At 34.3% G+C, this 23,381-nt stretch overlaps 1 protein-coding gene and 1 non-coding gene across 6 annotated transcripts in view; one reads left to right on the top strand and one right to left on the bottom strand.

The window, feature by feature from the left end:
* The window catches only part of KYNU (kynureninase), a 152,473-nt gene that overhangs the window by 93,552 nt on the left and 35,540 nt on the right, over window positions 1-23,381 (top strand). For all 5 annotated transcript variants that reach the window (XM_053596926.1, XM_053596925.1, XM_053596923.1 and 2 more), the window contains 2 exons: window positions 1,579-1,677; window positions 2,447-2,520. In XM_053596926.1, coding sequence (XP_053452901.1) covers window positions 1,579-1,677; window positions 2,447-2,520 — 173 coding nt within the window. The remainder of the gene's footprint in view (window positions 1-1,578; window positions 1,678-2,446; window positions 2,521-23,381) is intronic.
* On the bottom strand, window positions 7,694-7,800 carry LOC128590938 (U6 spliceosomal RNA). Its single transcript, XR_008381398.1, has one exon. It is a non-coding gene; the product is annotated as a U6 spliceosomal RNA (small nuclear RNA).

Below are 23,381 nucleotides of genomic sequence, written 5' to 3' on the forward strand. Positions count from 1 at the left end.
CCACTGTGGGAGGAACTGAAAGTTACTTGCCAAAAGATAAGCTATACAAAGGAGCAAAGGATCAGAACCACGAGTGCAGTTCACCACAATGTGTACGCATGGAGTGCTTGGATTGAATATGGGCATGACGTGGGACTAAGTGATTAGCAAACACCTCTATTCACTCCTTCAGGTTACTAGGATACACTAAACAAGCAGTTCTGAAACTTTATGAAAAGGAAAACCTTTTATACTCTTTAAAATAAGTAAGGATTGCAAAGAGGACTTGATATTGTGTCTATGTCTATCTATATTTTCTATATTTGTAATTAAAACATAATTTTAAAATGTATTTATTTTAGAATAAAAACAACTCATTACACATTAATAAAAGCTGTCTGTGTTTTCTAAAACAAACAAAATATAGTTGCGTTGTTTTACATTTGGAAATCTCATTAACATCTGACTTAGGATAAGACAACTGTTTTTTAATGCTTGTTTCTATATCTGGTCTCTCTTTTTCTATCATATGAAGAAATTGATACCAATGCAGATATATATTTGGAAAAGGCAGTAATAATTTAATAGCCTTTTCAGTTAATTGGGTATATTCTTTGGTATTGTGCCAGAATTCAACAAGTGAGAACTTCTGGGAGTTGTGGTATAAGTTTGGAACAAGAAACAAAATCACTGAACACTGTACTGCATTGTATTAAAATTCATTGGTTGAACTTGCATTTTGAGTAGATCTTTCACTGCTGCATAATAACACTGATATCACCATGATATACAATTAAGCAGGGGCCATTGAAAATATCAGTTGTACAATACTTTTTAAATTATATTAATATGTTGCTACTGAAGTCATCAGAAATATCTCCTAATACTGGAAAGAGTCATACTCATGTAAATAGACACAAGTTTTCTGATATTATTTTATCACTGGGAACGAACGATTTGTTTTCCTTGAGATGAAACTCATTTCATTTAATTAAAAAAAAAAATCTGTCCAGTACCCAGATAGGAATTATCCCATCGTGTCTCGGGTGCTCTTTCACACCAAAATGATTCCCATAAAATAAAGGTAGTTTATTCGGGTTGCAACACAAATAATAGCACAAGTGCATTATTTTGAGACAGTCTACTTCCAAAAGTGGTGAAGAGTTTTACTATTCCCTACATTAAATATTAAAAATATTAGAATTAAAGTGTGGAGATTGAATTAAAAAATGGTTATTTTCAGAGCTTTAACAAGGACTCCCCACCACCACCAACAGCTTGTGAGTGAATGGCTGGGACAAATGTAGTAACTGATGCTACAGGTCGGTGCCATTACCTCAGTCCCTGCTAAGTTACCAGCAGTTTTACCCAACACTCTTTTGGATTATAGGTCCAATGTCATCCCAGTAAAAAGCAAAGAATATCTTAATATTATGAAAAGACTTTGATCTGGCAGGCCTCATGAAAGGGTCTTGGTAACCACTGCAAAGGACAATTCACTATGGCACAACAGTTTGCCGAAGATTTTCATAGAGATACTTGTATTTACTATTTTGAACCATTAAGCAAATTCAAACCTGTTATTCTGTTCTTCCCCAGGGTTGTTTTGTTGGCTTTGATCTAGCACATGCAGTTGGAAATGTTGAACTTCACTTACACGACTGGGGAGTTGATTTTGCCTGCTGGTGTTCCTACAAGGTACAAACTGGTTAATATATTTGCATCCTTTTATTTCAAATTGATATTAAATTGAAAAAAAATGTGGATTCATGGGTCAATTAAGGATTTGACTTACTTTGCTATTTCTTTTATGATTGCATTTTTTAATTTTAGCTAATAGCAGAGTTCTGTGCATAATAGAAGAGTACAATAATTAAGTGAATATAGTCATTCTATCATGATAGAGAACTTAGTCCTAAACTTCTATAAAAAAGTCAGGAGGGTCTGTAGAAAAAGGAATGCATTTAAAACATAATTTAAATGTATTAGCTTCTTAGGGTCTTTTTGGTTATTGTTGTTGTTGATAAGTTGTGAAATTACTACACATGTAAAAATGATTCTTAGAGGTGAAAAATTGTATTGGTATACGAAGGTAGTTTAGCTGACAGAGTATGAAAATAAAACTAATTTTAATTTAAGTGCTTTTAAAATGTTACTTGTATTATTTACATATTTTATGACAAAATAAATATTTGAAATTAGACCTCAGTGGAGCTGCTATCTACTAGCTGGGGCAAAATTTGGCCAAAAAGTAATAGCAATTTACTCTCAGCCTACTAACACTATTTTCCATTTGTTTTTCTTTGAACAAGATGACCAAAGCTTCTGTTTTGCTATAAAAACTCAAATTATCACGTATTTTGGACTATTAAATGTTGTGGTTTCAAAACAAGTCAAATTATTATATTTTTTTCATATTTAAGTGTATTTAGGTAAACCCATACAATTCAATTTCTTTTCAATTCAGTATTTAAATTCAGGAGCCGGAGGTATTGCTGGCGCCTTTGTCCATGAAAAGCACACCCATACAATTAAGCCTGCGTGAGTACTACCTTCAGATTCTGCTTTAATGACAAATTAATTTGCATTAATAATATGTTAAATTTACACGAATTCTTTAAGACGCTATCCAATAGGAATCTGGATTAGGTTATAATTAGTCTGCTACTCTATTCACAATGATATATTAATACTTTACTAGAAATAAATGCTTTCCAAAGAGTTCAATTGATTGAACAAGAAATGTAATCAAAAAGGGAAGCTTTGATGCTAAAAATGGGTTTCTGCAATCATGTAGAGCAGATGATTTAATGCAAAGAGATCACTTGAATTTTTTTTCCCAAAATTTAGCCCTTAGAAAATTTCAGATTTCTCACATTGATGAATAAATCAAAGGCAACCAGAGCTCTGCCTAATAGAGCCTTAAATATGGCCTGTTATTATTAAAATTACATCTACCTTTAAAGCCATAAATGTTACATGATGGCTTGTCGGGAATACCTTCTGTCCTAAAAGACTTTATAATCCGTGAAACCTGAAGAAGCTGAACGCTGAACAACAGACTGACTACATAAAAAGTAATACTTTTCTTTTTAATATAACTTCCTTCAATTTTTAAAGCAAGTATAAATGCAAGTGTAACACGCCAACAAATTTACACATTTTTATTTGACTGGGAAACTCATAAGTATTCCGTTTTAGTTTTTTCTGGTATGGATATAAAGAAATAATGTTCTGGGAAGAAAAAAAAAACTTTTCACAGTTGCTAAATCAGAGTATATGTGGTAAGGAGAGTGTCTAGACTCCTAATGAACAATATAATAATGTTTGGTTAGTTTTTCAAATCTTCTCGGCCACTGGCTGAGTGGTATAATCTCTGTAAGAATCGAGGCTGAATTAGCAATAGAGCTTGGAGCACCTTCCATTTCCAAAGTTCTGTGCATATAAATCCTAGAAATTTAAGATGTTTTTCAACTGTGAATTTAATCATGTCTAAAACTTTTTCAAGATTTTAAAATTAAAAAGAGCATTTTCTTTAGATAGGTATTTAGTCAAGCAGACAGACACATCTTCTTTGAATATATTGTTGTCAGATTTCTGTACATATCCCCAAACTCTCCTAGAAAAATTCAAAACATATGAGAATACGACATATTTTAAAGGTCTTCTTTTTTCATTTTTAACAAATCCCATTGATAAAACATTTCATCTAGTAGAATTGCTTTCCACATTGACAATACAGAGATACTGCATTTTGTATAATGACTTACTACCTAATACTGCTTTTGTGTAATGACTTACTACCCTCGCTATATCTCATTCTCAATTTATTTACATTTTTATATAGCATCTGACATATCAACTCAAAGGGGATGCTGGTGGGGGTAAAGGAATCTACACAAATTCTGGCAAATGCCAGTGATAGGAGTTCAGCTCTTATCTCACACAAAGGTCTGTTGCACTTGAGATTTCTCAGTCCATGGATGAGGAACAGAAGAGGGTGAAGGGATTATAGTGTGTGCCTGTGTACTTCATTTTGTAGCATCTCAAAATCTTCTAGAATCCAGACAACGTTTAAGTACATGTTAAGTTTGTACTCCCAGGAGAAAGATCACCCATCTCAGTCTCTTGGTGGTCTGTAACCTGAAGAATATTCCTTGATCATTTAGCATGCCGGTCTTTCAAAGGAGATAATAGCACTTACCTTATAAAAAATTGTTGTGAAAAAAAATAAGATGGTGCATTTAAAATACTAAATGTAGCCACCTAAGTACTACATATGATTGATCTATAAGGGGCTATATGAAAAAGTATATATCCAAAATTGGGGAAGTTAAAGGGAAATGATAGGTGATATATTTTTAAAATGTCAGTGGAGCATCCTTGCCCAAGCATCGTTTGGTAATTATTTAGTAGTTCCTCTAAGAATGTTGACTCACTGGGAATTTGCATGTTAACATGTCATCTTTTGCTGGGTGGAGATCACATATCTCAAGCAGGAAAGCTTATCCCAAAGGTTATGGTTTGTGGATGTTTAGGGTATTAGTTTGTGTCTATTACCAAGTTTGTTTCAGCCAGGCTACTGAGGGACTGACCGTAAATCTCCAATCCCTAATTTCTCTCTTGTACCAGTCTTACCCCATCTAACCAATTCCCCCCATATTAGTAAATTGAAAGAAATCTTTCATGTGTATTCATTTTGAATGTCTATTGGGGCCATGCCTTTAACTTTTTTTAGGAAACTTATATGGTAGTTATTACCTATGGTTGCATTTTAACTATCTAGCTTTGGAAATTGACAGGTCTCAAAACCAGGCTTGACTCGTGACGGTTTTGTTACAAGAAACCCCAGTGATGTGGCTTTTCTATTTGATGGTTTCTCACACTCTTTAAAACTTCTTTTTATGTGATATCACAGGCACAAATTTCAGTGCTGCCAACTTTTACACTGAGTTCCTCTTCGGTACTAGGCATCATATATCATATTTAATTCATGTTAGGGACGAAGCTATTTAATTAGGAATAGGATGGAGCAGCTTTATATAATACAAGACAAGCTATTTTCAAATAATCTGTTCATTGTCCCTGATAGGGAAATAAATGCTTTGCTTTTATTTATTAAATAAATTTAATTTTGTGTTCCATAGTGTATTTTACTCTTTTATGCATCTGCAAATCAAACACCACCTGTAGGAAGGGTGGTATAGTAACCAATGAAAAAGACATGAAAGCCTAGAATACCACACCGTCTGAATTTGGCTCAGTGGGTAGATGTTACAATGATGTTCAGTAAACAAAAGTAGTTTGAAAATAGATGGGAGGTTTTTGTGAACAATATCTATAGTACAAAGGTCAGATTTAAGTTGAACTTCCAAAGTTCCAGTGTGAGTGCTGACTCTATCACTGATTAATAATTATATTTCAGTTGTTAGGGCTCCAAGATCAATTGGTTTGACTGTGTTTAATAAGCCTTCCGTCACCTACATTTCTGTTCACTTAGAACTTTGGAGAGACTAAAGCGGTTTTTTGCTATTAACATAGTCAGTGTGTAGCTGAGATATATGCTGTCCATATGGAGAGCATCAACTAGAGTGAAGCAAAGAATCTCACTGCTACTGATGTTGCATGCTTGGTGAAGTAGTCCCTGTTGCTTAAAAAAGGGTGACATCTAGTGGCTAAACATGTTATTTCAACTAAATTAACATCCAAATAATGTTTCATTTTTTTGTCCATTCAACATTTAACAAGTATTTTAAAATGTATAATTTAAATTACCTATTTTCTGTGTATTTATAGGGTGATAATTGTTCAGTTAAGGCCAGGAATAAAGGGTTAAAACAGAATGAAAATTAGAAATAAAGATGAGGAAGCATTCCAGTGGTGTGATAAAAAAGAATGTTTAAACGTTCATTAAGGCTGGAGTAAGAAAAGCCTGATGGGGATCGGTGTCCCACCTGGTGTGGCAAGTGGATCTCAGGATTTGTGATGGTGCATTCTAGAAGCTTCATATTTGACATATAATTTTGAAATAACCTTTTATATGGTGTTTCCTTTAGCAATTGGTAAATTAGATCTATATCAAGACATTTCACTTCTTTTTTTTCTGTTTAAATAGCCATTTTGGCCATTGTTCAAAACTGATGATCTAAGACTTTTCCTAAAATCCTTCTGCCCATAAGAGAATGAGTGAATTAGAGACCACGGTAATTCACTGCATTAAGCATCATAATTCAAGCTGTTATTCTCAACTAGAATTTAACCTCTCCCTAGTTCATCATCACCTTTTCTCATTACAGTGTCATCCTAAACCTTGTCAGAAGTTAGTAAGTATAGTAAATTAAAACTTGCTATGAATAAATGACTTCTTGGGTGTTTTTCTCTGACTTCAGGGCAGATTTTAATTCAGACTACAAAGTTAATTATTGCTCTGAGGTATGAAAGGAAAGACTTTGTACAAATTTGGCAATTATAAATGTATCATTAAAAACGTGTTTAAATAATACTGATTTTTTTTAACTTTAAAAATAGGAGCTGTTTTGGCATACATTTGGAGCAGTATTTAACCATTTGCTTTTAGGAGATTCAAAGATAACCTGAATTCTATTAAAAGATTCTTCTTTATCAGACCGTAGGTTTCAATTCAAGATATTACCCCTCTTTTTAAACAAAAATAAAAAAACACAAAGACTATGAATAGGTCTTATGATCTATTCTTGTTAGATATATTAAGATTTCATCTGCCATTCCCATTTTTTCCCTATCCAGTGAAATCATACATATTTGCTGTTCCTCACTTTCCACCTGGATCAAACAAACCTTCAAATACCCACCTTTTATTATATCTCTTGAAATGCTCAATTCATGGGAGGATTTTTTTTTTTTAGCTTTCTTGAGTTGGCCAAGAATGGGGCTTACTGACAACTCTGATTAAAAAAAAAGCTTAATTTTTATATTATACCAAACATTTTCATAATCAGCTAGAGGCATTTGATTGAAAGCTTTAAGTAACCATGACATGTCTATAGCTTTATTAAGGGCTCGAGTCATCTTTCTTGTTACAAGTAATCTGCTGGTTAAAGAGAACCAGTCAAAAAGGCTGGCTGACTTAGTGTGTGGTTAAGGGAATGCAGGTGATTATAGTATTTGGCAACACATTAAGAAAAAAGAATACATAGCAAACAAATTCTCAGGAAAATCCAAGAGAAAATAAAAATTACCATCACTAAAATTCAGGAAAAAGACTTTTAAAATTGTAAGCCTATGTAATTCTTGCCCCAACTGTATAATTAAGGCTATATGGAGACATAATTTTATGCATCACAAATACCATTTCTATTTGTTCTGCAGAATATTGACTTGATATATTTCAATTCCACATATTTCTCTAGGCAATGGTTGAAAATGCCATACAGAATTTACTTAGAATCTAATTCTTGTTTTAGTTTTATAGTGCTCTTTCCTGACTTCCTACTTACCAAATCTCTGCCTAGTACCTGGAGAACCTCCTGTGTACAGACTGAAAGAATAAGGCAGTACAGACAGCAGTAGCACAGTGTGTGAATTCACAAGAACCCTGATGCTCTGAATTCTATTGATAGAGTTATAACCCAATATCAATAGATTACTCAGGGAAAGTTTTTGTAGAAACACTTCCTGCAATATGACCTAGGCCTCCTGAGGCATCTCTTCTACTCATTTAGCCTATTTCTTTTTTTTAAATATGGACCGCTTCACGAATTTGCGTGTCATCCTTGCGCAGGGGCCATGCTAATCTTCTCTGTATCGTTCCAATTTTAGTATATGTGCTGCCGAAGCAAGCACTTAGCCTATTTCTTAAGTTAGGTGTTCATGCATGAATTTTCAGCCACAACTTCTTGACCTCTCAGCCGTATAAAATGGCCATCTCCTTTGTCTTTAATATTTCCTCCCACTTCTCCAAGCTTCTGTGGTACCACTTCCTCTTGCTTCTGCTCCCATGGATGTGAGTACACTTTTGTATTTTATGAGTTTTACTATTTTATCCTTACGTTGATTCTCTCAGCTTATCAGCCTTGGTTCTCTTGTCCAGGAGTATCTTATTAACTATCATGATTTCAACAACACACAGTTGTAGAAGACATCAATTTCCATTTCCAGCTCCAACACTTGCACAATTTGTGGCCATTATTTTCATCTGATTGCAAGTTGCAAGAGTTCTTCATTATACAAAATTATCACAGTCCCTAAAGACACAAAGAAAGCAAAGATGTCTTAAAAGGAAAATATTCACTAATAAATTTCCCACTTATTATATTACTCCTCACCTGAACACCTGTTCCCAATTGACGTTAAGCTCTATCTCTGAATTACTTTAGAAGTCTCAGATTATAGGATGTTATAAATATCAGATAATGCACAGAAATAGTAATGAAAATGGATCATAAAGGAAGATTTTTCATGAGATTCAGGTTTTTATGATGAGAGTCAAATAGGAAACTCTTGGATTACAAAATTATGCACAATGAAAGTATTCAGAGCTGTTGGAGCAAGTGAAGTGGGAAATTTGACAAGATACTTCAAAGGTGAATAACTTTGACATCAAGGATTAAAGAGAAATAGTCTCATACATCTTTATAAATATTGTCACATTTAAGGTTATATTGAAAAAGGTAAACATAATATAAAAGGTACTATATTTTGCTACAATAGCATTTTGTTATGAAATAAGCCAAAAAATCAATACTTGATTTACTATTTATTCTTTTTAAGAATTAGGATATTACAAATTTATTCTACATTTTGTAGAATATTTATAAATTATAAATATTCTTAATTATAAATATTCAAATTATAAATCTTTGTTAATTTTATATTTTAAGATAATATCTCAATCAAACCTTTCTTTTCCTCCATTAAGTTTAAAATGGATTTAAGTGGCCTTTTTCCGTGTTTTCCATTTATCATCAGAAAATAAGTGCTTTCAATACGTCTCTAGTATTCACACAAATATATACATCTTTATCTCAGAAACAAAATGTGGTAAAGCTTACATTTTATCTTACTCCAACACAAGTATCTTTTGAAAGTATTTATTGCTTTCCCACATAAAGGAAATAATTCTGGCTTGATATAAGAAGGACTGATCAAACGTAATCAAATATTTATGAGCGAAAAACTTTCGTAGATAGAAATAAATGTAGGATATTGCCATGATTTTAAAATGTTACAATTCTTTTGAAGAGATATAATTTAAATAGTCAAGTGAGTGATTTAAATGACAGGTAACACACCATTAGAATATGTCATAAGGCAATCTTTGATTAATTGCTGGGTAAATTCTGAGAATAATTTTGCCCCAAGAACAGTAGAGGGGTAGATGACTAACTCAGAGCCGCTTGAGAAAAGCTGGAGCAAGGAGGTGGGAAACTTGCAGTTACGAATCCTCCAAGTGAATACATTCATTCTCTGTTACTTGGAAAGCTGAAATTATTGCCTATGAAAGAGATTCACTTCATAAGTTTCATAAATTTCAGGAGGTATAAAAAGGAAGAAAGAATTATTCAAATGACATTTCTTAAGGGTATATGTCAAGTGATCTTTTCTTTTTTATTTTCGTCACTAGAATTTTTATGGAATCTAAGTTACTGGCTTAACATTTAAAGCCCACCTTATTATCATAAAATTGCTCTTTATTCCTATTCTACAATATTTTAAAAATTACAAACACTGGTAAAATCATGATTGCTTTAAGCTCTTTCTTAATTCTGGAGCCACATTCTCAAAATGGATTATACCAGCTCTTAGTTCTCAAATTGTCATTATAAGGGATATAAAAGCAGATAAATAATTTAAAGAAATCATGAAATTTCTGTGGAATCATGACATACCATATAGTTATGTCATAGGTTTAGGACTCTAAACCTATTTTTATTTTGAAACCACTTCAGGTCAGTAATTTTAAAGGGTTTTTCTTTTTCTTTTTTTCTTTTTTTTTTTTTTTTTTTTGTAGTTTTTGGCCAGGGCTGGGTTTGAACCCACCACCTCCAGCATATGGGGCTGGCGCCCTACTGCTTTGAGCCACAGGTGCCGCCCAAAAGGGTTTTTCATTTTCATGGATTGACAATGTTTACTGTGACCACTTCTTCAGATAATTTTCCCATGTGGTAAATTTAACCTGGGATCTTAAAAAATAACTTACATGGGCAGCACCTGTGGCTCGAAGGAGTGGGGTGCTGGCTCCATGCACCAGTTTGGTGGGTTTGAACCCAGCCCCAGCCAAAAACTACAAAAAAAAAAAACCCAAACAAACAAAAAACTTACATGCCTTGAGGCAAGAGTAAGTTAAAAATAAATTCAGTAAATAATTTTTTTTTTAATGTCAGGTGATAAAGTAATCCTGGCTCCTAAAGAAAGTCAAAATAGTAATTATCAGTATTAAAAAAATACATTAAAGCCATTCTCACTTACAAATCACTACTCTCAGATGATGATGACCTGATCATTAATTTGGGAACACTGAAGTTCTTTGAAACTTCAAATTTATTTCCTATTCTAAGATTGCAGTCTAGTGTCTCTGAAGATATACAGGGTCAATGAACCTTTCAGATATGAGAAAGCAAAGCTTGTCAAAGAGCTCTCAGCTCTTATTTTAATTACTTCAAGAATTTTGCCCCTAAAGTGACCAGTAAAATCTGCAGGGTTTTTTTTCTTTTTCTTTTACTATTAATGGTAAGGAGTTATTGCTACATTTTTATACATCTTTGTTTAGAACATACATGTGTCCATCTGGCTCTTTATGATTTCCAAACAGCCAGGGTATGAATTTATTTTAATGACACATACTGGAGAATGTGGCAGGAGGAGCTGCCTCATCATACAATCACATCCACAGGGGGTCCCGGTACATCCAAGACAGGCTAACTTCACAAACTATAGGAACACTTGAAATTTATTGCTAAAAACAAATGTCTGAATCATGCAATCCATCTTTGTTCACCTATTTTTGCTCTTCCAGAGGAGGGAATTTGATGGAGTGGGAATAATTGTTTTGTCTAGAACTAGCACCTTTTGTCCTCCAGACAGGCTTAGGTTAACTTGGTTGTATAGTTAGATTACCTTGGTTGCCATATTACTACCGTCTCCAAACAGAGTTGGTCAGGGTCTCACAGAAGGTTTAGCACAAGCCATAGCAATTTAGGCAGAAAAAGGCCATGTGGCACTTTTTTTTAAAGGAACCTGTGATCCCTGTGAGACTGCATTTTAGCATGTCCAACATGATTGCTTAAGAAAGCGATTATAAACTGAAATCTTCTTAATTATAAATTCTTTGGGCTCAGGGACATTCCTGTTAAGCTTTCTTTACTTTCATGATCCTCATTGCCCCTCCCAATAATTTTTAAAATATTGTTGTTGAATGTATGTCTCTGCCTTTACTCTTGGCATAATAGATAAACTATCTTCTAGCATATGGATGCATTTCTACTTTGCAAATTATTCTGAAGTGGGTATGATTTGCAAAATACTGTCAAATTAAATATGTATTTCCATATGCTTCTATGAAGACCAAATATATCTATGAAAACTAGCTACAGACAACCTAAAAATTCTTCATGAATTTTTAATCAACATTGATGAACAAAATTTAAATCATTTTTTCTAAAGCCTCAAATCCAACATTCTTTCTGTTCTTGTGCTTGGAACATCAAATCTTTCAAAATAATACGATAGAGCAAGAAAGTATATTCAGAAAATGTTCAAAGACTGTTTTGTTAATAATGCTTCTGCATCAAAAAATACAGAATGTTGTCCTCAGAACTAGATGCTCAGAGACTCAGAGGTCAGCACTGCACACAGAATGATTATGATGAGAGGGAGACCAAGGCTCATTCAGGCCTGTGGTGACTTCCCACATTTATTGGGTGTTTTTATACACAGCACTAGTCAAAAGAAAAAAATGTATAGAAATAGAAAAGGGAGGATATAATGGTGAAATCATAAAGACTGCTGAGAAATTCTTTGTTCAGCACACTTGCTGCTAGACACATACCAGTTCTAAATCGAGACCCTTTGCTCAACACTTTGCTGAAGGCTTAACCACAACGGCTTCTAGCTGTCTTGTTCTTGATTGATTAGTTCCCTAAAACTTAAGAAAGAATAGTTTGCTAAAAGGAGGATAGAGCAGAGCACTCTTCCTGTAACCTCCGCAGGTGCCCAGCCCCCAGCTGCAACCATGCGAAGCCCTCGGGTAACTTTCCTTTCTGTGAACATCTAATTGATTGTTCTTACTAGCCTGGGCATGTTCACAAAGAAAGAAGTTTTTCCATCTTAGGGCAACGTTCCTCGGGGAGCACTTGAGGCTATGTCACTTGCTTTGGTTGGGGGGCCAGTACCTCTCCAACAGAAAACAATTTTTATTAACTAAAATTCATCATTTCAGGAAGTGCTTTGTTATGACTATACTTATCGTACTGTTAGCCCACTGGACATATTTGAACAATCCTGCCATAAAGTAAGATTTGAAGAAGTTATTGAATATATAACAACCAAGTGAAGCACCAATATTTGCAGGTGGGTGGACATGAGAGGAAGGAAAGGAGTTGAACTTCATGATGCCCCCTCAAACCACCTCCCAGAGTAGCATTAAATCAGCTAACTTACAACAGAGCAGAGCAATTGTGAATAGATGAATATTTTGTAGAAAACAGGAATTGATAGAGATCTTTTTTACTTAAGAGTGTATTAGTAATATTCTTCCTCTTTAATGACATGCCATGACATGCCACGTGACAGACATGCTCAGGGGCTGGTGGCTGGCGTCTAGGGATAAATGTACAATGTATGAGCTCAAGCAATCTATTTTCTCTTTTCATTTTTTCTTTCTTTTTTTTATTGTTTCAGGTTAATTGGGGGTACAAAGAATTAGTTTACAGTGTTTGCATTTGTTAGGTAAAGTCTCTCTTATAATTGTATCCTGACCCCAAGAGGTGTGCCAGACTCCCTAACACTGTGTCCATTAAACGGGAGCACACCTATCCCTCCGTTCTCCCCTCCCTGCTCCCTTGTTCCTCCATCCCCCACCTTGGATTGACTTGAGTTTTTCTCTTATGTGCATGTGTTAAATTGTCTACTGGCTTCACAAAGTCTCAAAGCTGATCTTTAATTTTTTTTTTTTTTTGAGAAAGAGTCTTACTCTGTCACTCTGGGTAGGTTGCCCTCGTGTCATCATAGCTCACAACAACCTCAAACTCCTGGGCTCAAATGATCCTCTTGTCTTAGCCTCCCAAGTAGATGGAACTACAGGCATCCACCACAAAGTCTGTCTAGTTTTCTATTTTTAGTAGAGACAGGGTCTCACTCTTGCTCAGGCTGGTCTTGAACTCCCAAGCTCAGGTGATCCTCCTGCCTTGGCCTCCCAAACTGCAAGGATTATAGGTATGAGCCACCGCACTTGGCCTAATTTTGAATTTTTGATGAAAAACATTTAAAATTCTACTCTGCATTCAGTGAGACTGTATCTTAATTCTATTGTTCAAATTCAGTTTTTAGGAATGATTTATGAGGCCACTGTGATAATAGCTACTTACAAACTAATTTAATGGGTTTTAATTTTACTTTATTCACTTTTGAGTACTTATTTTTTTCATCTATACCAAGAATTCATTGATATTTCTTTGGCCTTCTCACTTTATCTTTCCAATATTCCATATGATGGGCTTATGAGATCACTTTAACTTTCTCCTAAATTCTGTGTGATGTATTTTTGATTAATTTGTTTAGTAATTATTTCTTTCTTTGCTTTTTAAAAGACTCTAAATAGCCCTTATTTCCATGTATAAAGACCAAACTATAATATGTGAGTGATATACTGATTCAAGTATACTAAATCAGATGTCTAGGACCATGCATTTTGAAGAAGGGTAGCTAATTATAAAGATTCTAAAAGAACAGAGAAGGTCAAAAGAACATTTTTTTTTCCCCTGATGGAAGAGTTGGGGGTGATATTGTATATGATAAAAAGAATGTAGCAGCTCTACCATCCTGGTCTGTCATCTAGCCTAGCATTTTGCCAGCTATAAATAGAGTACTTAAGTAATCTGGAGACTATTGCTTTTGTATGATTACTAATTCACCCCAAAAATTTTATACCAGGTGATTTTGTAATTTTTTCGAAATATCTTTTGTTATAACGGCCTGTATCTTCTACATTTGGGCCTTAATAATTAATAATTGTGGAATCTCAAATTATTTATCAAGCATTTCAGAGCCTCAATTTCCCCATTTGTATGATGTGAATAATAATAGTTTCTACTTCACAGGATTATTCTGAAGATTAAGTGATTGCTTAGAACAGTGTCTGGCTCATAATAAAATCTCAACTGACATTTGTTTTTGTTGCTATCAAAATTATTAAAACAACTATAAGAACTCAAGTCAGGAAAATAAAAACTACCCATTCTCTAAGTTAAAGATATTTGACTACTTTTACAAGGCTTTACTTAAATGTTTAGGGAGATACCTATCACCAAGTTCAAGTTGTTTACTTTCTAGCAACTGGAAGATAATAAGGGGGCAGACTTTAGCTCTCTAACATGTTCTTTTAGTAGGTAGAATTTTTTTCTTATTTTATCTAAATGAGTATTTTTTTCAGACCTTTAAGTAATTAACCATCCATTTTGGGTTCTTATATTAAAAATGTGATATAATTGATGATGTTCTTCATGAAAATATCAAGAATCACCTGAATTAAGTCACACATCAAAAAACAGAGCACTCAGAACATCTTTATTTCACAAAAAGTATGAGTAAAAATAAATTTTAATAAGATTGAATGTCATCTTCTTGTTATACCATTTAAATGATTAAATTTCTTTTTATTAAGTCAAAGTGTAGAGCAATTAATCTTAGAAGGTTGCAATTTTTTCCAGAAGAAATAACATTTAGAATTTCATTAAGAATGAAGTTAGAAACCACCAATGATTGAAGTTAACATAGTAATTATTAACACTTTATATCAGAAAAAAAAGAGGCAAAGAAAGAAAAATACCATATGAAAATCAGTGACAGTCTGAAATGATTAACCACCAACATCCTCAGGACTGTATGGCACATAGAACTCGGAGTACCCTGTCTCCCCACTTTTTTATGCCTAGATGGCAGAGAATGATGTTTTAGAGTTTGTACTTATGATACTTGAGTTGTTTTGATGAATATTTAATTTAAATAATTATTCTGACCAGCGAATTCAATGACCTCACTGCCACACCTAGATATTAGCCTTCATTCCTATTTTATAAAAAAATCATATTATTTTCTAACTGTAGAATACCCTAATTGTTAGAGAAATGTGTTATAAATAGCCTCTCTCAAGAGCTGTTATTTTCTTCCTTCTATTTCTTTTGCTCCTGTTGAAGTCAAAATAAAATACAGAAAACTTTAAATATGACATTTTATTTGGGAGTCAGAATTTTAATTCAGGAGATACGCAAAGACTGGCTGGTTTTCCATATATGTCCAAAGAACAAAGAAAGCTTGGAATTTGGGGGAATTCTTTTCAAAAAAGAATCATATTGATTTTTATTAATGGGGGGAGCTCATTGGCACCAGAGAAACTTCTGGGATCTGACAAGATACAACTGGTGAGTGACAGTATAGGTAAAACTAGTCTGGATTTCAGCACTCACTCGATAAAACTGGTCTCTGGATGACAATGGGAAGTTTCAGTAGCTGAGATTACAGAGTTGAACTGTTGGAGCAATGCTGTGTACTCCATATGCTTTTTCTCCCCTGACCCTTCAACTTCTAATTTAGTTGTGTATGGGAAGAATGATCCAATTTGGATAATCAACTTTTACACTCTATTTTCCTTCTTTTAATAACTTCAATATTGATTTTGATGAAATTGAAACATCTCATCCTCCTGTCCGGTTTTCTTTCTTTAAGCTTTCATTAATTATGTCTTTTCAATGGGATTTCTTATTGGCAGAAGACTAAATAATTTTAATAACTGTGGGTTTATATAACTTGCACCCAGAGATCAAAGATCTACCTAAAGTAGGGGTGAAAAAAGATGATGGATGGCGAATGATTAGAATATTCACTACAACTGGTCCAGGGTCACACCTTCATGTGCTTCATACTAAGCTCTTGGAGAGAAATACAATTTCTTTAGTGAATAAATGCAAAAGAGGAATATTATCATCAAATACTAAGATAGACAACATGCAAATTCCTCCTTTTTAAACAATCATTTTGTTTATACTTTCTCAACTAGTTAAAGTGCTTTTATTTTCCATAAATAAAGCATTTAAAAAAAAAATGATGCCTTGACCTCAGTTATGGAATCAGTTCTGAGTTGTCTTTTTTCTATGAAGAATACATTTTACCCCTTGTGTCATCTCTTGTTTCTTTCATATTTATGTTAGGAACATGTCTCAGTATTTTCAAGTACAAGTTATTATTTCTTCCTGTAATACCATGTTTTAACACTAGGTCTTTGATGTTCCTGTCAGATATAGCCAGCAAGCACCGTAATTCATGCTCTTGAATTTTTAATAACACTTCACAAATAGAAAAGATAAATACCCAGTTCTTTAGTGAATACACAAAAATAAAACTTTACTAAATAAGAAAAAAAAAAAGATTGAAATACTACTAAATTTTGTTTTGATCTCATTGAAAAGAAATAGAAAAAAACACGTTTCTATTTTTTTATCACTCTATCTCAGCCACCAGGTTTGCCTCAGATTTTTACAAAAGAGAATTTCAAGAGGTAAGTTTTGAATCAGTTTCCACAGAAGGTGTTATGTGCATAAGGGCTTGTCTATTTATTTTTTGACAAGTAACTATAAAGAAACAATTCTCCTTAGCAAATGTTACTATTCATTTTTTAAAAAGATAAAAAAATAAAATTAAATTAAATAATAGTCCATGGCCCTATTCTAAACTCTGGTGAATGGATCTAATTCATTTAGGCTAGAACCCCTTCCTTAAATACTCCTTTTCATGCAAACATAAACTTATTTGCTTGAATAGAAAGGGTCATAGTAATTTACCCTCATACCCAGGCATGCTTGCTAAAGGAATGGCTTTTGAATAAATATGTATCATGATAAGTATAAGCGTTCAAATAAACAATCACTTTGTAACATAATTTTTTCCACACAATTTATCTCATTGCTATAGCTCAGCTATGTGTTCAAATGAACGTATAATGAGTTCTTATCCTGGTTCTGACAGTTATTTAATACTAAAACATTTCAGAATTTTGATAATCATACTTTTAAAATTTTATCACTGATTTTAGTTATCATCAGAAATTTGGTAATTTTATTTTTCTGTAAACGAGATGATAGGGGTTAGGTTAGAGTCTAGAAGTGGGAATATAAAGTAGATGACAAAGTCATTAGGAGATGACAAAATGAATAACTCACAGGAATCAGGGAGAAAGAGAAAAATAACCTAATGGTGTCCAATGCGAGCATTTAGGCTTGCCTAACAGGAAGAGTTGAGCAGATGAATAAACATGAAACAAAAAAGATGGATTTTGTGTTTGATATGTTATGTTTGGGCACAGGTGGAACTGGAGAGTAAATCTCTGGCACCCAATCAGAGACATTTCGCCATTATTCTACTATGATTTTCTATGAACAAACTTCAATTTCATTTTACTTTAAACATTCTAAAAGACAAATTACTTAATGTGCTCTTCATTTGACAAATTCTTTAAAAACCAACAAAATCATTAGATGAAGTACTTTCATATTTTCTTTCCCGTGCATTAAAGTTTTAAGATGAATACTAGATGGATTAAAGGAGGGAGAATCTAATATTTAGAATGAGCTTAACTTTACACAGGCACTGTTGTAGAAACATCACATTCTATTTAACCATAGCCCTATAGAGTTATGCATTTTCTCCACTGCACAGATGGGAAACTGGCTGAAAAAATCTGTTATCTTCCCAATTGCTTGCTGTTAGAAAGTTATGAGACTGATACTCAAGTCTTAAGTCCAAGTAGACCTTCTTTGTCCACTTGCAGTAGATAATGTCTCAACATGGACAGTCCTTTTAAATGACTTGAGGCTGCTGGAGTAAATAAAAAGTAAAGCAAGTAATCATTTTTCCTTTCACTTATACTATACTATCTTTGCTATAAACATTTTTTGCTAAATTTTGTCTAAAGTGGGCACTATTAACTTAATCACTTTTGGGGGTAAAATTATATCTCATTAGGTTTTAAATGGGAAGAAGTCTCCAACAATCATCCCTGAGGGGGTCACTAGTATAATTATCACTGGTTGGATGCTGTCTGATCCAATGCAGCAGAGTCATATCACTTCGAGGCTAATACAAAGTGTTTTCCCTCTAAAGAAAAACCCAATACAGATACTTTTCCTAGCTCAAGCTAAGTGTGAGGCTTCCTAACAAGCAGGTCATCCAGAGGCTAGGTATATGCTTTCTTCATGTTGGAGAAGTGAAAGAACTACTTTTTGTATTGCAGGTGTGGGGTATTTGAACAGTGTTATACGTGATTCAAGTATGATACTAGTAAATTCATTAATGTTACAATGAGATCGCTAAGATGGCAAGATCGATCTTCCCCCCAAACACTATGAAGAAAACAGTCCAAAACTGCTTTAATGGGTAGAAATGGAGAATAATCTATTTGACTTTATATAAAGTTTGTTTAAGGCATTCACATGTCAATTTGCAAAATATTTACAGAGTTCCTATTGGGTACTGGGCTCCATGTTAGCAACTAACATGCTGAGGAACAGAGAAGGCCCTGCTCATAAGAATTTCACGTTAACTAGAGAAACCAAAAAGAACAGCCGGCCCTTCTATGTCCACTAGCCACATGTTAAACTATTAAGTGAATGAAAACATATGAGGAGAAATGACTCAGTCATACGTTGATAAATTTTTCAGGAAAGCAGAAATATACAAAGTTGGGTATATCTTAGATTTACAATGGTGCCATATTTTTTTCTCAATTTTTTTATGACTGCAAAAGATAAAAATAAAAGCTGGAACTGATATTTCTGGGTGTGAAATGATAGGGAAATGTCAGGTTCTTGGTTTTGAAAGGCCAATATGTGAACAGATAAGGAGAAGCCAGCAAAAGGTTGTTACAATCTGAAGTGACAAGGCGAAGTTGCTTCAAGTCATGCTATGTTATAAAATTGCACTGAAGTCCTCAGAAACCCAAATCACTGAATTTGTAAGTAAAGTCTAGAACACTAATGACCTATGTAAACAGAGTTGAGAATAGTAATGACCCTGGGATGAAATATCTAAAGTCACTCTTTTTTTTTTTTTGTAGAGACAGAGTTTCACTTTATTGCCCTCGGTAGAGTGCCGTGGCCTCACACAGCTCACAGCAACCTCCAACTCCTGGGCTTAGGCGATTCTCCTGCCTCAGCCTCCCGAGTAGCTGGGACTACAGGCGCCCGCCACAACGCCCAGCTATTTTTTTTGTTGTTGCAGTTTGGCCGGAGCTGGGTTTGAACCCGCCACCCTCGGTATATGGGGCCGGCGCCCTGCTCACTGAGCCACAGGCACCGCCCGTAAAGTCACTCTTGATTAAGAGAGAGAAAATAAAATGGTTGTGTCCAAGTTGGAAGGTATCTCCAAGTTGGAAGTACTTCAAAATATAAATTTTATCCTGTAAAAAAGGAGAAGATAAGAAAGCAACTCTAAGATGGAGCTCTGGAACTAAAGAGTAGAAAGGCCCATGTGGAATTTACTATAAAAAAAAGAAACCAGGCGGCGCCTGTGCCTCAAAGGAGTAGGGTGCTGGCCCCATATGCTGGAGGTGGCGGGTTCAAAACCAGCCCTGGCCAAAAACTGCAAAAAAGAAAGAAAAAAAGAAACCAACATTTTATTAATTATTTCAGTATTTTTACTTTATTTTTGATTGTGTATATTTAAAGTATACAACATGATGTCATTGACATATGTAGATAGTAAAACATTACTATAATGTTTTATATAGATGTTAAATATCCATCTCCTCACAGTTTCTCCTTTTTATAGCAAGAGCAGCTAAAATCTACTCATTTAGCATAAATCCCACATAGAGGATAATTTTATTACCTGTAGTTTTCATGTTGCATATTAGATCTCTAAACATATTCATCCCATGTTTCTGCTACTTTGTGTCCTTGTACCTACAGCTCCCCATGTATACCTCACCCCCATTCCTGGTACCACCGTCGTGTTCTCTACCTCTATATATTTGTTTATTTTTAGAGTCAGGTGTAAGTCAAATCATGCCATGTTTTCCTTTCTGTATTTGGCTTGTCTCACTTACAGTAGTGATTCCCGAATTCATCCATGTTATGGCAAATGGCAAGATCTCATTCTTTTTTAGGGCAGAATAGTCTTTCAGAGAGTGCTTGCATATTATGGTTTGTCAGTTATGTCTGTCAAGGGACACTTAGGTTGTTTACATATCTTGGCTAACCTGAATAATGTTTCAATAAACATGGGAATGTAATATCTTTATAAGGTAGGGATTTCACTTCTTTAGAGTATATGCCCAAAAGAGGAATTCTGGGTCTTATTGTAGTTCTATTTTTAATTTCTCAAAATTTGATAATTTTAGAACAAAGTTATATATGTAAACTTCATCAAGCCTTAAATAGGTGATCAAAAAAAATTAATTTTTAATCAATCTTAATTTAATTCTATAATATCATAAACCCATACCTGTTTGTCGTAGAAGTTCAGTCTTATAATTACTACGGTAAATTTAGTGACGTTTTTCTCAGTAATTCAGAGTTCTTTTTTTCCTTTCCCCCAAAGGGTTGCATCTCTTGTTGCAGGAGTGAGTAGTACACAGAAAAGTCAGGAAGGGGGAAGGGAGAAGCATCTGGCCCATAGCCGTCTTCTGGAACACACTGAGATATTCATGTACCCTTTCGGTCATCTGTTCCCACTACTATTGCATCCTCTAAGATACCTATGGACTGACATGGCCTCATGCTTTTTATCCCAACCAGTCAACTCCACTGGGGACTTCGGTTTTTTCAGCCACTTCTATGTTCTTCTGTGGGGGCGCAGGAGTTTCACAACACTCTCTTGGGTCTTTTGAGAGTAGCATGAACCCAGGTTCTAAATGGAGGTGCTATCACAGATCCATTCTCCTAACATTTTTACATTAACACATGGCACAAAGTTGAGCATGGAGAAATTCTCTACACTCTGGACTGCCTCCTAGAAATATGGGAACATGACTCAAGCCAGTTCAATTATAAGATCCACACATCTAGAGTTCCCACTGGTCTCTCAACCATCCTGGCATCAACCTCTACAATTTAGCTTGGGAAGGGAGTTCATCTTGACTCATGATTAGGAAACTAAAAGAATTTAGTCATTTTAAAGAGTCTTCCTCTGAGGCTTCTCATTCCCCAGCATGAGCAAATTTGATATAATTAATGGGTTAGCCTCATTGTTTCTATTCTCTTTTATATTTTCTGTTTATAGAATAAACTTTATGCTGGCTATATGGAACACAGGATAATGTGAGATCCAACATGTCTATTGGAAATCAAAAACCTTAGCCTCTAAGAGGATTGTCTTAGTATTTTTAGTACTATAAGCATCCTTTGGTATTCTCCACTTAACAAAATGACTCAGAAGCAATACAATTTATTAATTTAGTGTGGAGAAGAAGAGAGTTCTTGGATGCATCATTTGTAAATGATGACAAAAACTCTTAATAAATCTTTAAGGTTTCTATCACCCCAAATGTTTTCCAGACACTATTATATCAGTAGTTGTCCCTAAATCCATGTAGTTTTCAAATAAGGAAAATGTGGCAATTAGTGCAAGATTCAAAATAGCATGGGTAGCAGGAACAGAACCCAAACTAGATCATCGGTTTTCTTTCCTTTTTTTTTTTTAGAGACAGAGTCTTACTTTGTCACCCTTGGTAGAGTGCATGGTGTCACAGATCACAGCAACCTCCAGCTCTTGGGCTTAGGTGATTCTCTTGCCTCAGAACTCCCAAGTAGCTGGGACTACAGGTACCCTCCACAATGCCTGGCTATTTTTTGTTGCAGTTTGGCCAGGGCTAGGTTCAAATCCACCACTCTCAGTATAAGGGGCTGGCACTCTACTCACTGAGCCACAGGTGCCACCCAGATCATCAGTTTTCAAATCAGATTTAGTGCTTTGTTCTGGAAAAATCATTATATATCAATTCTGAAGTTAAATATTAACTGTGTACCTAAAGGTTTATTAAAATTAATAGAAAAATATAACTCATTTAAGGTCAAATATTGTACTACTACTGATAAAAGTGAGAGTGGAAAAGGGATATGTTAAAACAACTCACCTAGTCTCTGTGTTTGCTGGAGGTGTAGTGGACACATCAGGGACATTATGCAAACTGTTCAGTGAGAAAAGTGGAATGAATTGGGATGTGGTAAGTATTCACTGTGTAAATTTATGCAACTGCAAATTTGAGTAGTTCTCAAATGCAAGATATTTCGTGACTGGTGACCTGATAAAGAACAAGAAATAAAATTTTAATGCCTTAACCACTTTCATGTTCTCTGTAGTCATAAAGATTTATGCTGTATGTTTGGATTATTTGTTTATATTTAGATGAATGATATTCCTTTTTATTACCCAGGAGGTTTTTGATTCCTCTATTATGTTCTTTTAATTTCGTTCTACCTATGGAGATGAAGTTTGGCAATATGTAGGATCAGTGACATAGAATCAGATTGTTGAGCATATAAGTGAGATCATCCAAAACATTTCCTCTCAATTTTATATTTTGAGATAGTTAGGAATCAGTAATTTAGGATTACAAGTTCAGATTTTCCTGATAGCAAATAGTACATCTTAGACATATGACAACTTCAACAGTTCTTTGAATTAAATGCATCAGTTTGAGTTTAGAATGATGTCAACTACATATTTTTGCCTCCTTTACTTTTTTCCAACAGACCATTCAAAATAATGTCATTTAGCTAATAGTCTAAACAACAATCAATTCTAGAATATACGTTTTCCTCAAAGTTCATTCAGCTGAAATATGGTAAGTTAATATTTAAAATAAAGCTTGCTCTGGGGCCTTGAAAAAGTACTTTGATACAGATAAAATATCAAGTGAATTAGTATTATATAAAATTTTACAGTTAGTGATTATTTAAGTTGAAATGTACTTCATGCCTAAGGAAAGAATTCATATTCAGCCCTTTTCAAATTCTGTTTTTCACGTAGATGCATCTTTCACTATGTTAAGTAAATTAGAAAAGAGTTTGTGTAAACAGAGCAAGATGGTGGACCAGAAGGATCATTCAGCTGAGCTCTCCTAGTACATCTGGGGAAAAAGAGAGAGCACAGCCATACTTAGTGTGGGGACCTGGCCTGGAGTCATAGCTCAGGGAGCACAGTGAGGATGTGGTGAG

The sequence above is a fragment of the Nycticebus coucang genome, chromosome 7 (genome assembly GCF_027406575.1).
Source record: "Nycticebus coucang isolate mNycCou1 chromosome 7, mNycCou1.pri, whole genome shotgun sequence".
NCBI classification, from domain to species: domain Eukaryota; kingdom Metazoa; phylum Chordata; class Mammalia; order Primates; family Lorisidae; genus Nycticebus; species Nycticebus coucang.